The 15,263-nt window shown below is 38.2% G+C and overlaps 1 protein-coding gene and 1 long non-coding RNA gene across 2 annotated transcripts; both read left to right on the top strand.

The window, feature by feature from the left end:
* Positions 1-337: 337 nt before the first annotated feature.
* Positions 338-2,978, top strand: LOC131788483 (uncharacterized). Its single transcript, XR_010718411.1, has 4 exons — positions 338-409; positions 1,619-1,690; positions 2,135-2,206; positions 2,906-2,978. It is a non-coding gene; the product is annotated as an uncharacterized lncRNA (long non-coding RNA).
* A 5,561-nt stretch (positions 2,979-8,539) lies between these two features.
* Positions 8,540-13,788, top strand: LOC136279047 (G-protein coupled receptor GRL101-like; the record flags this gene model as incomplete). The annotated part of the gene is made up of 8 exons (XM_066162412.1): positions 8,540-9,580; positions 10,141-10,231; positions 10,546-10,614; positions 11,135-11,182; positions 11,825-11,878; positions 12,199-12,255; positions 13,160-13,237; positions 13,706-13,788. Coding segments are annotated over 8 exons (1,521 nt in total), but the record flags the coding sequence as incomplete, so codon positions are not given.
* Between the last annotated feature and the right edge of the window lie 1,475 nt (positions 13,789-15,263).

The raw sequence follows: 15,263 nt of genomic DNA, 5'->3' as shown, positions 1-15,263 counted from the left end.
CTGCAGGTGGTTACACGCCAACAAACTGCAAAGCCTTCCTTCTACGATATTTGGTAACCTTACCTCCCTGAGAAGACTGTAAATACCTGTAACTCGCAATTTTCAGTTGAAAACTTTTTCATCAATGCTAATATTCTCATGCAAACGTTGAATCCTACGTCATAAAGATCTAAATGATCTCTGCTTACCAAGAATATGATAACACGTTTTTCCCTGAAATGAATTCTAAAGGTCAGAGAACTGATATATCCGAACTAATTTTTTCAATTCTTAACTGTACACCTTAAAACTTAATCATTTAAGGTATGGGATAACTGTTTAAAAAAATATTTTACAGGTCCTTGTCCGTTAACCAACTCAGTCAACTACCACCGATTATTTTCAAGGAAAATAAAAACCTAGAGTGGCTGTAAGTAGAAAACGACTTACTGTTCATAGTTACTGAAGCTGTACTCAACAGCGATCGATATATTAGACCGGAGGTGAAAATAATAAAAGGTGCTAGATTCAGACAATCATTCCCTATAAATTTCCTATATTTTTTCCTCTCTTCTGTATTCTGTATTTCCTCTCTTATGAAAGTGCGTCAGTCAGTGATCGAACGACTGAAGCTGGGTTCACTGGATTTACGAGGAACTAATATTCCTCTAGACATCCCGGCAAAGAAGTTTGAATTCTTTTGTGATTTACATTGATGTGTTTATTTTCCCTCTTGATTACTTCCAGCTAGTTTCACGTTGGGTTAGTTAGCAGTTAGCGTTAATGACCCCTGCGGCCTGACGGCCTTTTAATTACAAGCATAAGAGAAAAATCCCCATATAAAGGCTGTAGCAACGACTTGAGTAAGACCAAATAGCCTTGCGGCCCCGGGAGGTGCGAAATGAAGAAGAAATTAATAGAAAGAAAGAGTGAAGGTCATAGGTGCGTCGCCTACAGATATCTACATTACATCAATTACTGACCAACGTCACAGGCAAGGACGAGCCAAAAAATAGACAGGGAGCTTTAATAAGGTCAACTGCTCATACTGCTAAGAATCCTTTATCGGAAAAACTTCCAAAACAACCGCATGAGTGGACACAAACGAGAGGCAATAAATGGTGACGTCAAAATACTCATCGCTGAACATTATTTACTCTATAAAGACACTATCGACTGGGACTCTAAGTAATGCCTGACCTCCAGCACCAACTAATCTCGACGACAGATTCTGGAAAGTAGATTTACTACCTTAGAACAGACTCCCCTCAACAGATGCCAATATCATACAAACGTCTTATTCACAACATTTGCAGACAAATGGAACCGAAGAGAACGACCTTTACCGACGGATCAAAGCCGATCGGCTACGACCTACTAACGGGTACTCGAGTCTTGCAGACAATAACACCATGGGAAAACTGACCAATCAGTATGCACGAACCGGACTATAAACAACTCGACTGACAACAACTCTTCACTTGTCTCTAGTGAAGACTTCTGCTGAGGTTGTGCAAGTGTCATTCACCACTTCCCTCACCCGGACGATCAGAATACATGATCAAATGTTACACACAGGTTCAAGACATTTATGGTACCATTATTTTTTTTTCCTGTTTTATTTCTATGAACAATGCAGAGAGTTGTCCGACAACAATCTCAACGAATTAACTGATAACCTGTTTCGAGGAATGAGGAATTTAACAAGGCTGTAAGTAAGACCTTTAAAGATCCTAATAACGTTATGATTAAAGGAACTTTCTGGCATGGGATTTAAACTTGTAAGAGCAAATCCTGACGACAGAAGTTAACGATTTTTCACTGCAGGGCAAGAAGACTAATAGGGAAATTACAATTTATGACAAGCCAGCTTGCAAAGGCTGTTCTATGATCAGACGTTTATACTTCTCATTAATCCTTCCAAATGATGTTAAAGGCTGCAAACCAGCCCGTTAACTCATCTATAACCTTTACCCAATTTTTTTTTGAGTCTCTCTGATGTTATCCTCTACCAGTCCATCCTTAACCTTTATCTAGATTGTTTTTCCTACTTTTATACTGTCTCTCCGCATATCTCTCCCTTCGTTTTCCACGCTTCTCGTTTCAGTGTGTTTATCTGCCTGGATATCCATTGATCCTCTTGCCACTCTTATAGGTGGTTGCGCGACAACAAACTGAAGAAGCTAACCCCAGAACTGTTCACAGATTTAATCAGTTTAGATGACCTGTGAGTGAATGCGTTGAAGATTAAATCTAAAAGCCCTTTGATCTTATATTTCTACCTCCTGAAAAGTCGTAATTTGTCAAGTTAAACTGACTGAAAATGGAAAGGGGAAATAAAATTGTTATTCTTAAATAACACCATGAACAAATATGTACACTGCAAATATTGTAACATGCCATTCTGACTTAAGAAAAAGGCTTAGTTTTTCGGTTTTATTTCCTTAAAATTTGGAAGAAATCATGATGAAATACCCATCAAAGCAAATCAATCTACACTCAGATGTTAGGAAATTATCAATCTATTTAATGCAGTGAAGGGGGGGGGGGGGGGAAGCGTGAGCCTCTGAAGCCCTCTCCCCTCTACCTCTCCAAACCCTGTTGCAAATGTAAAAGAGCCCAGTGCCCAGTTTGAATATCATCAACAACGTATTTGCTAACAGCAACTTTGGGGGCTGGCAGGTAAATTTTCGTTACCTTCTTAGCCATAACGAGCATGGGTTTTCTTTTTGCCTCCTAACTTATCAATTCCTAAACGTACCCAGGTCAAAGCAATGACCAAAAGTAATGCAAACGTCTGCTTTCTAGCTTGGCCTCGAAAGTAATGAGTCTTACCCATTAGACAAAGAGAACTTGGTTTCACTATTCCCCAGGCTAAGCAGGATCTGTTTCTGTTGCGATTCATGAAATAAACGATTGCTTTCAGGGATCTGTCGAACAACGAAATTAAAAATCTGCCCCAAGGACTCTTCCAAGGTCTAAAGAAGCTTGAACATCTGTAAGTGATGAATTACATCTAAGAATTCCTTAGTTTTGGAGAATGATTTAAACATCCTTCCTTCAAATATAAAACTCAGAAGTGCTAAATCTTAATTAATGATGTTGATGTCACTCACCTTTCCAACCAACAATTTTCTAAATAAGCTACAAGGCAAGCGCTTTCATTAACAGGGGGACCAGGATTGGCGAAAAAAAAAAATTCAAGCAAATGTTCAAAAATATAAATTTCAACAAAGAGTATGCCAGAAGAATAAAGATTTGCTGGTGTTATTAGATACTACCTAAGTTCATGTATATGAAACCTTACGTTCATCAAGACTTAAAATTTAAATATCAAGAGAAACAAATTGATGAAGAAAACTGCTAAAAAAGAACAAATCAAATATAAAGTAGTTTCTAGTGCACAAAATTTTGAAACAAAAATTCTAAATTTACCATTTAGTTTCATTATTTCTTCGTTCATTCATTCATTTAGCTGTTGCTCTCTCACTTTCTTATTTATTTATTTATTAATTTATTCATCCTTTCACTTGCTTAGTTCAAATACAACCTTTCTGATAAAAACAAATACCGTTGGTAATTATCTTTTTGTAAAGGATAAAGTAGAGGTTTTTTTTGTCGATTAAGGTGATTCCTCAAAGAAAAAAAAAGTAACCGAACATACAAGTAATTTTTTTAAACTTTCCTTAAACGTTCCTTACCAATGTCTCTTTCGAAATTATAATAAAAGGGATAGGTCACCATGCTTGTTTTGGATGATAAGCCAAACTTACCCCACTTATACCTGTACTGGTACTAATCACGCGCGTCATTTCATTGGTTAACAGTACGTTTTTCTGCACTGGGTTTTTAAAGTAACACATGTAAAAAAATCTTGATTGGTAGAAAGTGTCCAGCGCATGGCACAATTGATATGGAATTTCGGGAAAATCACGCAAATTTAAACATGTTCCTCCAGTCGTTCCTTTCAAGGTTATAATTTGCATCCTCGAGTAATGGGCTTCGTGCACGCTTTTAGCCTTATCTTTTTTTTCTTAAGGAATAATTTTTTTTTTAATTTCCCCAATTTAAAGTGGAAAAATTTTGCACCAAAATTATGCAAAAAAAAAAAAATATATATATATATGTATAGGTCACCGTGCTCGTTCAAGAGCTAAAGACCATCGTACCTCTTTTCCTGATCCATAGATTGAAAAACAATACCGTGTGGGCGCTCATTCCTCTGATTACGTGATTTTTATGCGCAATACAGGATGCACAGTGCAAAACTGAGGCATTACCTCAGGCAAAGTGTTAAAGCAGATTTGAGCAATCGTATTTGATTGGAAGAAGCAAGTATCGGAAGTAGCTATGTAATCAACAAGCAACGGGTTAGTCCTCGATCCTCCTGAAACGGTTGATAGCGAAACTAGACTTAACTTTCAACTTGGTATCTAGTTTCTTTTACGCTATCCCTGTTTTCCATAGGATTTTGTCAGGCAATCAAATCGAGGAACTACCCGGAAATATTTTTGCCAACCTCTCCAAGCTGTTAAATATGTAAGTCATCAAGCACTACACCCAATGTCCCATGAATAGTGTTTTCGCCGACGTCACAAAATTTATTTTTGAAGAGATATACTATGTTTCACAGTGCTCCAAAGCTTTCTTCGTCGCATTTTCATTGACTTATTGTATGCCACAGAAAACTGGACAAGAACAAGCTTAAGAGCCTCCCCAGGGATTTGCTTCGTACTCTGGTCAACTTAAACGGGCTGTAAGTTTTGTGATTGGGTTCAAAGATATCACTTACTTTAATAATGACATATTGTAATCCGCGAAAGCATTATCGAACTTAAATAAGTCCTCTAATTTAAAAATATGCATAGCAAAACTATTCCTTGGATTCAGTTTCTATATGAAAGTGAATCCATTTTTTAATCTCGCTATCGCGCGCTGTCTTTGATTGAAAGAACGTGTTCTAACAGAGTACAAAACACGAAGCTGAGCTAAAGCTGTCACGCTATCTGCCAATGTTTACTATTTTTTTGTAAACATGCCATGCGCCGTGATTGATGTTATTAAAAAACGTGAGCAGAGACGAAAATCCTCAAAGAGAAAATGAAATGGGCAGTCCGAGTTTCGAAGGTTTTCACTCCCAGTGAGATTGTGAGCTTTCTTACGGCAATAAAAATCAAACATAAATAACACTCGTATAACATATGTAGTATCGTGTTCAAAAACAAAACAGAACCAAGCAGGAATCATGAAAAACATAACCAAACTAGCATAACTGTTAAAATTCATGTAAATCATGACGGCGTCAGAGCGACTGCGATCATGATGAGGTCAATCGCGGCTAACTGTAAATTCGGCTTTCGTTCATTCAGTAAACATACGACTTCAGCAGTTTGTTTTCTAGTTGCCATGTGAAAAAAAAATTGCGTGTCTTTATGAGCCACAATTAGATCGGATTTAAATGCACATTTCACTTTAAGATTCTGTTATAAGACTGAAAAACTTCTGGCAACAGTATTAAATTCGACCTGCCGAACGTACTATTTCAGTTTGTGAACTAATACAGATTGTGCACTTTGATGGTTGTAAACTTTGATTGTTTGACATTCATTTTTGACAGCTTTGGTCTTATTCAACCAATCAGATCATTTGAACCATTCTAACAAGGATTCTGAAACTTTATTGATTTGGCTTATTCTAACTTGATTCATGAGAGTATAGAACATGCTGACGGCGCTTTTGCTTGCTTCTAAAACTACAATTTGTTTTGAAAATAGTAAGTAATGCGTGGGAAATTTGACGGATTCTTTGTTATAAAAAAAATAAAGACAACTCCATCAAGGGCGTGGCAAAACTGAATTGCTCCCATTTGTACTAAATAATATCGTTGGAATATGCTACTTTGAAAACAGTCTAAGGGATAACGCGGGTGAAAAACTGATCGAGACGACGGGGAGTTGTCTGTGATACTACTATCACACTATCAGCTGATTCTAGATCCACGATATCTTGTTTGCCTCCGTAGCTCGATATACCAGGGTTTACTTTGAATAACTGTTGTAATCCGCAAGTTTTGTGTCTGTTCATGCTCTGTAACTATTACTTTGTAGCTACCATTTAGTTTCCCTGTTGATGCACGTGTTTACATCTCGTACCCGTGGTGCAAAGTCATGCCTCTAACAGATAAACATTTATTCGTTTGCCTAGCCAGTCCAATAAAAAAAATTTGGGCATTTATCTAAAACATAATTCACATTTAAGGTATCTTTCCGAAAATAACATCGAGAATTTACCCAAAGGGATTTTCAGCGGCACGAGAAAACTTCAGGTTCTGTAAGTACAACATTTACAAAAATCACCCGATGGATTTTTCTTTTTTTGTATGCTTAAGAAGCACTCCATATCATCCGATGCCATATCATACTATGACATTACCGACCACACCACATGTAGATTACTGAGGATCACATAAACCATCTCACGGCCACACTTTTCCCCATTGAATCACAGCACATCATATCATTTTGAAACCTTCAAAACTTCTCAAACTTTATAATTTCTGAAACCCTCAACGAAAGACATACCGCACCACACGTCATCGTAAAAGAAAAGAACACCATAACACATTACATCACATCACACTTTGCCATGTCATACCGCACCACAGCACACCATATAATGAGAGGGAACACCGCAACACATCACATCACACTTTAATAGGTCATACCACACCACAGCTCACCATATCATGGGAAGGAACACCGCAACACATCACATCACACTTTGCCATGTCATACCACACCACGGCACACCATATCATGAGAAGGAACACCACAACACGTCATATCACGCATTATCATGTCATACCAGACCACAGCACACCATATCATCAAAAGAACACCATAGCACATCACGTCACACTTTACCATGTCATACCGCGCCACACCACACCTCAACATTCTCGTCATACCACGCAAAACCACTCTTTACTAATTCATACTATAACAAATGATCCACAACACATAACGCCACACAAGACTTTCCCGTGAGCAATTGTCCTAGCCTCGTATTACGGTGGATATTAAAGTTGTAATTTTTTACTTCCTAACGCAGAATTTTTTTTCTCCGCAGCACTATTTCTGATAACAAGATTCCCAGTGTCACCAAAGAAAACTTTAATGACCTTCCAAAATTGGTTATATTGTGAGTATATAGCCACTGATTAAATTTATCATTAGACCACCACATCATATCTTAGAGCCCACTGGATCTTACTGGGCTTACTGTATGACGTCCTGTAAAGAAAAACATTTCTAAATTGAAAATCATGAAATAAGAACATGGTGTTCTAGCGTTAGCCTTATATTTTTTGCAAAAATATAGAGAAACCGTAATTACTCTGTTTTCAGTTGTTGTTGCTGTCGATTCCCCTACAAGAAGATCCTGAAAAGACTTTTTAACCCTTTAACTCCAAAGAGTGACCAAGAAAGCATTTCTCCCTACAATATTAATACAATAGGGAAAACATCAGTAAGGGGATTATTTTTTGAACCAACACCAAGTTCTCCAAACTGACAATATAAGGACTGAATGGAAGGCAGAATGATTAATGTGATCTTGGGAATGAAAGAGTTAACGACTAAACTGCTTGAATTCCAGGGAATATTATCCTACTGCAGTTAATATGTCGCTGGTACAATAGTACAGTAAAAAAACTTAACTGGCTTATTTTTAAGAAAAGATTACCGGCATTTATTGCGAGCACAGAGCGAGGGGCCCCTTTAAAGAAACCGGGATTGCCAGTTTACCCAAACCTTATGGTTTGTTTCGAGATTGACCTTGGTTAGCAATTAGACTGAAATCCAGGGACGCTGGGCTATAAAAAAGGATGAATCTTCACGGCGTTTAAACATAATTTAAACACGCAACAAGGGGGCACGCATTTTGACATCACGGTGCAGTGTCAATTTTTTTATCCATACCTATTTATCGATGGTAGATGGTATTTTTAGGAATATGCAAAAAAACCAAATGTCTGAGCTTCCTAACGGGTTTTTCGATGGAATGAAGGACATCATGAAAGTATAAGTTTTTCTCCGTGGTCAGTGAAACGTACAATATCATATATTATGTTTCATTAGCGTTGGACTTGTCATTCAAAAATCCTGAGTTCAGGCCCTCCATCCCGCATTATTTGAGATTTTTTGAAAGGGTGGAGGGGGGCCGGGGGGGGGGGGGGGAATCGTAAGATTTCGTATTCAACATCCACACGCTCCGCGAATATTTAGCTGGTTTAGGTCGGTTGAACCTACTGACAACTTGTAGTTATACAGAGATTCTTGTTGAAGTTACAATATTTTGCAAGTATAAGGTTTCCGTTTTCCTTTTTGAGGCCCCATATAATCACAGCCTACCTCACCTAGCTTCAAAATCAGCAGAAAGTTTGGTGCCTCAAAGACCATTATATTCACTATTCGCAGATTGAACCAATAGTGACCTGCAAAATAAGCTATACCCCACATTTTGATTATACATCCCTGAATGACAACATATCTTTTGCATTTTTACTGTACTTGCCTTCTACATTGTGGATTACAGGATAGTGGACACCAGTCTTATGTGTTGTCATCTGACGAAAGAAGACGCCCAATGTACCTCTTTATACGACGACAGCTTCGCCAGTTGCGAGAGCATGTTTCGCGACTCAGCCCCACGTAAAAGTATCTGGGCAATCGGAATCCTTTCTCTACTTGGTGCTGTGTTCGTAATTGTATGGCGTCTGATCTTTAAAGAGAGAAACATAGTCCAGCTTATCATGTTAATGCACTTAGCGGTTGGGGATTGCTTGATGGGCGTTTACTTGGTCACCTTAGGTGCCAAAGACCTGTTATGGTCGGGAAGTTACTATCTGCATGACTTCCAGTGGCGATCCGGTTTGTCGTGTCAGGTCACAGGTGCGATCTCAGTGCTGTCCAGTGAGGTCTCTGTAATGATACTTGCCCTCATCTCTGCTGACAGGCTGAAGAACATCGTTTTCCCATACCATGGCAGAGGACTGACTCCCAGGAAGGCACACATTCTGTGCGTGATTATTTGGGTCCTTGGTTTTGTCATCGCATTCCTTCCCCTCAGTGGCATTAGCTACTTTTATGACGCCCTAGAACGCCCTGCCTACTGCGGACGATCCGTTGTGTGCCTCCCACTGCAACTTTCCAACAGGTTTCCAGCTGGTTGGGAGTTCTCCATTGCCATCTTCGTTGGGTTAAACTTCCTCCTCTTCCTGTTCATGACGGTAGCTTATGTCGCAATCTTTCTTAAAAGTTATCTCTCCAGCCGTCAGCTCGCAAAGAAGGGAACCAGACGAGAGGTGCAGGCAAGAAAGAAGAATGCAAGTGCCAGAAGGGAGAGAGCATTGGCCAAAAGAGTCTTCTTTATCATTCTCACAGATTGCGCCTGTTGGATGCCGATAATAGTCATGGGCATCAGGTCTTTGGCTGAAAAAGATTACAGTCCCCGAGGCGATCTTCCTACCTGGATCGCCGTGTTTGTGCTGCCAATTAACTCAGCTTTGAATCCGATCATCTACACCTTATCAACCCCTCAGGTAAGACAGGGACGTACATTAGTACAATGCAATCGATCGCGACGGATTTCTCCATCGTGTTTATGCGTTTATTATGTATCCTCGCAGAATGCTTAAAAGTAGATAATGAAAGATATACGTCGTAGGCTTCCTAGGAAAAACCTTATCGTGGAATTATCGTCCAATGAGTGAATTCGTTCATAAAAAAAAGAAGTAGGTGGCTTATCAAATGTTTCAATTGCAAATGAACACGGCTGTCACATTTAATTTCAAAATGATTCCTCTCACCCAAAAATTTCCCGCTCCTTGAAAACTATCATTGAAAAAAATTTGCACATGAAGTTTCTGAAAGCTACTTGAGCAATTTCTCATAGTTCTTTTTGAGGCATTTGGAAAATATCAGAACTGGATAAATGGCTATGCAACTTAACTGGCTGATTCTAGCATCGGCTTTCCTTGTGTTTAAGTCGTATGATCAGCTTTAACATTGTTTATGAAAGTTACGTTTGTAAACTCTCTATCATATTCTCTCTTAATTTTTACAGATTTAATGAAATATTCGCTTTGCATTACCCAAACAGGTGCAGGGCATATTGCGACCAAAACTGCGAATTTTGATGAACCATGTGCGCAGCTTTTTCTCTTGCTGTAAAAAGCAGCAAGATCATCAAGGTAAGGTTTACCGTTTTCTTTAGTCACTCTATAGATGGGAAGGTATCTTATTTTTGTGATAGGAAATAAAAACTCATTTTAGTTTGCCTGAAAATAATATAGCTCAGTGCAATTAATGGAATTAGAAACTTAATCATATCATCACATCAATAGAAAAGCTCACTAAATATAATAAGAACTTATCTAAGGTCACTTTAGAGTATTCACAAGATCTTAGATCATATGAGCATACATATATATATATTTACATGTGTACATGTATGAATATGAATATGAATATTTATTGTACATGTATGTTGATTGGTGTAGATCAGGAACAAGGAGACAATGGATGCTAGAAATGGTGGAAATGGTGCAACTTGGACAAGCAGATCCGGAGCAAGGTAACTTCTGTTAAATTGATCTTTGGCATTTATCCCGACAAACCAGAAAAAATTAATATATGAATACAAGATAAATTAGTTAGGAAGCTGATCTATGTCAAAATAATGGATGAAGGGCCAAAATGAAAACTTTTTATTCTTTAATTTTCTTTATAGCTTTATTGATTTATTCAATATACCTTTGTGGTCGTGTGGCAAGAATTGATGTCACATTAACAAAACTTGTTTTGCACAGGTTGTATCGCTATTTAAAATAAGAGACCTCACTTTAAACATACTTGACATTAACAGCATACTTTATTAGTATTGGTACTAAACAACTCAACTGACTGGGTACGAATCGACCGGGTATGAAACGACCGTGGGCCGGTACGAAACCACTGGTAACCAATTCAAATTAGCCGTTAACACCTTTATCTGTTTTGTCCTTAACGATATTGGAAGAACTTGAAGAAGAACTCCCATTAATGATTTGCAAAAGCAATAAAGAAAGAAAAACAAATGATTCATTTTCTGTTAGGTGTAGGCCAAGTTAACGAGGAAGAACATGTGCTGCCGGCTGAAGCAGGTATTACAACAAACAAGACCCAACATTGTCTTTAGAATCGCAATTAAGTCCTTGGAATTAAAAAGATGGATATGCATTATTTGATCTTTGAACGTGGACTTCTAAAAAAGGTTTTTTCGTCTGTTGATCAGTTTCCTTTTTTTGTCGTACAAAAATTCACAATTTTTTTTGGCTTTTTTAATTGACGAAACTCGACGAATATTGTAGGAGAGTGGGAAACGGGGGGGGGGGGAGGGGGGGGGAAAACCTACGATGAATAAGAATAGTCGTTGCATGCAAAGAAAACCCGGTTAAACTTCGCTGCCTCGTTGGCCAATAGGGTAGAGAATGGATTGGACCTTACTTTAGCCGAGCTTAAATGTGTTGGAACAGTTATGAAATAAACACACAAGTATAACTGTTATCATGAAGTAGATGTCACTTATTTGCTGTGTTCGATATTTACAGCTACATTTGTTGATTGGCGGAGAAGGTGCTTATTTAAAGCAATTTTATTTTTGTTTGACTGCTTAATGTGACACATTTTCACACTCGATCGTCAATATAAGTTTTTTCAGTTAGCCTTGGATAAGGGATTATGTACTGTGAACATTTAAGAATATTCCTGTTGGATATTTTGATACCATTTTGTTGTTCAAGCAGAAAAAGACGAAGATGAGGGCAACGGAGGAAATTTACAAATGGTTGTTGTGGAAGGTGAGTCGTTCTCTGAGAGTCTGTATCAAAGGACAAAGCCTTGAATGCTCTTTCAGAAAATAGTAACTGTTAGTGGGAAAACCTATAGAGAGTTAAAGGAAACGAACCTGAGAGGACCCCGAAAGCATTACGCTTAGACTTCTATCAAGACAAGGATCTGAGGGGCCATCATTTCTCCATAGAAAGAGGTACTTGGATGCTCACTTTGTTCATCTCTGTCATAGAAATGAAATCTTAATGTCATCAATATTCTCATTCGGAGCTAATACATTGATTGCTAACGAAAACACGAATCTTAATCTGTTTTTTTTCCATTTCAGTTCATCCATACAAAGGACCACGAGATAATGCAGTCCAAACTACGACTTATGGAAAAGGTAAAGTTTTCATTGTACCAAATCAGTTTTAAAGCGGTTCATAAGTCATCGCTACTTCTTAGCTTTTATCTTTTTAATTTACGCCAAAGCCACCTTTGTAGTTTTTTAGTGCAGCTACTTATATTTTTACTTTTATTTTCCTCAGCTATTTTTTTGTCGCTTTTTCTATTCCTTAAATTCACTTCACTTTGTTTTGTTTTCCCTGAAAGCTTTTTATGAACGTTATGTTCATGCGTCCAAATGATATCGAATTGTTTTGCTATCAATTTTCAAGCATCAGTTCCAAAGATAACATGAATTAACTCTGTTTTTCACGAGCCTTTCGTTGTCAAAATAGTTTATTAATTTGCCAATGCACTAATTGAAATTAGAAGACCGACCTACAACTGATAAACTCCGCCTGACTGGCCACTTGACTGACAGACAGTCGGACCGACAGACTGACTGTCTGATTAACTAATAAAATTCATGACTGTCTGAAAAACGAAGACGGACAGACTGACTGACTTACTGTCAGACGGACTGACTGTCAGGCGGACTGACTGTCAGACTGACTGACAGACTGACTGACGTACTGACTGACGTACTGACTGACGGACTGACTAACTAACAGACCGTTAGACTGACTAACTGACTGATTGTTTGAATGATCGACTGAGGGGCCGTCAGGCTGACTGTCTAACCGACCGACCGACTGACTAACTTGCTGACTGACAGACTGACCAATCCCTCTGACGAAGGGCTAACGCCCAAAACGTCAGCCATAAAACTCTTTACGGTGGCCTACTTACGTTTTTAACTCAGTTGATAATATCAAATTAACCAATTGTCTAACTGATTGACTTATCAATCAACTTACCGATTAACAAATATCAAGGTTTTGTTTCCTTCTGTTTCAAATCAGAACAAAAGCAGGATTCTGAACAGGACAAGGAAGGACAACAGGCAGCTTCCATAGAACAACCATCAACTTCCTTTGAGGGTACAAAAGAAAAAGAGGCCGTTGAATTTGAAACCAAAAGTAGTGACAGAGATGATCGAACTACCTCGGACCGACCATCAACTCCTTTGAAGGAAACCAGCGAAGAAGCTAATGAACACGAAGACAACAAGGGAGAAGAAGAAGAAAAAGAAGAAGAAGAAAAAGAAGAAGAAGAAGAGGAAAAGGAAGAAGAAGAAGAAGAGAAAGAAGAAGAAAAAGAAGAAGAAGAAGAAGAGGAAGAAGAAGAAGAAGAAGAAGAAGAAGAAGAAGAAGAAGAAGAAGAAGAAGAAGAAGAAGAAAAAGAAGAAGCAGAAGAGGAAAAGGAAGAAGAAGAAGAAGAAGAGAAAGAAGAAGAAAAAGAAGAAGAAGAGAAAGAAGAAGAAGAGGAAAAGGAAGAAGAAGAAGGAAAGGAAGAAGAAGAAGAGGAACGTAAGATCGCTCCAGATGAACCATCTGCTCTCTGTAAAGAAACATTTGAGGAAGCTAAAGAATACCGAGACACAATGGGTGAGGATGATGAGAGCAAGAACGTCCCAGCTAAACCAGAGTAGTAAAACTACTTGATATGACACAGGCAGTGACTTAACTAAAATATAATTATAAATGTTCTATGTAGCACTTAGATTTGTAGTTTCGAGCTGGAATAAGCAGATAGCGAGAAAAGACAGCAAAACTAAACAGAAAAAAAAGTTCAGTTACTCCACAGGATCGTAAAGACTACGGTGAACTAGTTCGGTAAAATTGGAAAAAAAAAAGTCACTCGCTGAATACTAAGATACCTAGACACGTATTTATCTCTTGTTTTACTCAGAAGTTACGATAGCATTTAGCATTTGCAACATGTATACACAATATGTTGGTAGGAGACGGTTGAGGTCCTTTTTCTTGCATGTTTCCGAGTTTCATTATACTGGTCTATTTTAATCTTCTCTCTCGTCAAATAAATTTCATGTATTGCTTTTGCTTACAATGAAAAAAAGATCAGGTTTTAGAACAATTTTGTAGCACCGATTAGAAGCCGTCTCTGGAAAAGTAACATGCATTCCTGAAACAAGGTGAAAACGTTTGTGACAAACAAACAACAGAGAGGCTTAAAGATGTATGGACAATGAGATTGTAATCGTGATTAAGTAAGCAACGCTGTTAAACCACATGATTATCAATAAAACCGTCGAGAGAGTTTAAGTTACTTTGCCTTCTAGAGATGACTTGTTACTTTGCGAAAAGTGATAAAGACAACACACGACCATCTGATTTGCAATGAGGTAGAAGCAGACGTAAGGAGTTTATTTGTGGACCGTCTGTCGGAACAAAAGGGGGGGCCTAAGATTTATATTCGACCGAATGCGACTTCCCTTTCATGGAAAAAGTGAAGAAAGTTTCGGTAATACCTTGAGAGCGGGACGGATTATCAGACTTAAAACTGTAAAACGCATAAAAAACCAACAACAAAAATCAATCAAACAAACAAAAAAACTAAAAAAATTAAGTAAAAGTAACTGGCAACCTAGAATTGGCACATGGAATGATTGTTAAGCTCAGGCGTGATAATAACAGTACTTTGCTCTTCTCCAATCTACATCGAGTCTGTATGGATTAAAAAAAAAAAAAAAAAAAGGTGTACTGAGAATTAACCAGCGTATCCTACTAAATCAGAAGTACATTGATGAGACGAAAGTGCAAAGCTGCTTTGCTATTTCCATTGACCCCTGCAAGTCTCGTGCCCCTTAAGATACCCCAAGACAACCCACGGAGTTCTATGAGAGAAACTCCCTCCTTACCCACTCAGCTCTGTCTTTAAGGTTTTTTAGTTGATTAATCCCGCCATTACTAGCCCCTCTAAAGGAGTCCATACACCCTTTAATTTTCATTTTCTCTTAGTTCAGGCATCGACGAATCCAAGGAACTTAGTTTTAAAACCTTAGTTTTAAAACTAAGGTGGAAACGAATTGATATGATCCCTCACTAGATTTCGCATATCAATAACGCTAACGTCTGGCCCGTTGGCGTTTTATGTTGTGACTCA

Source organism: Pocillopora verrucosa, chromosome 1 (genome assembly GCF_036669915.1).
Source record: "Pocillopora verrucosa isolate sample1 chromosome 1, ASM3666991v2, whole genome shotgun sequence".
Lineage (NCBI taxonomy): Eukaryota > Metazoa > Cnidaria > Anthozoa > Scleractinia > Pocilloporidae > Pocillopora > Pocillopora verrucosa.
The sequence above is the reverse complement of the archived record's forward strand: the minus strand, read 5'-3'. Positions and strand labels throughout refer to the sequence as shown.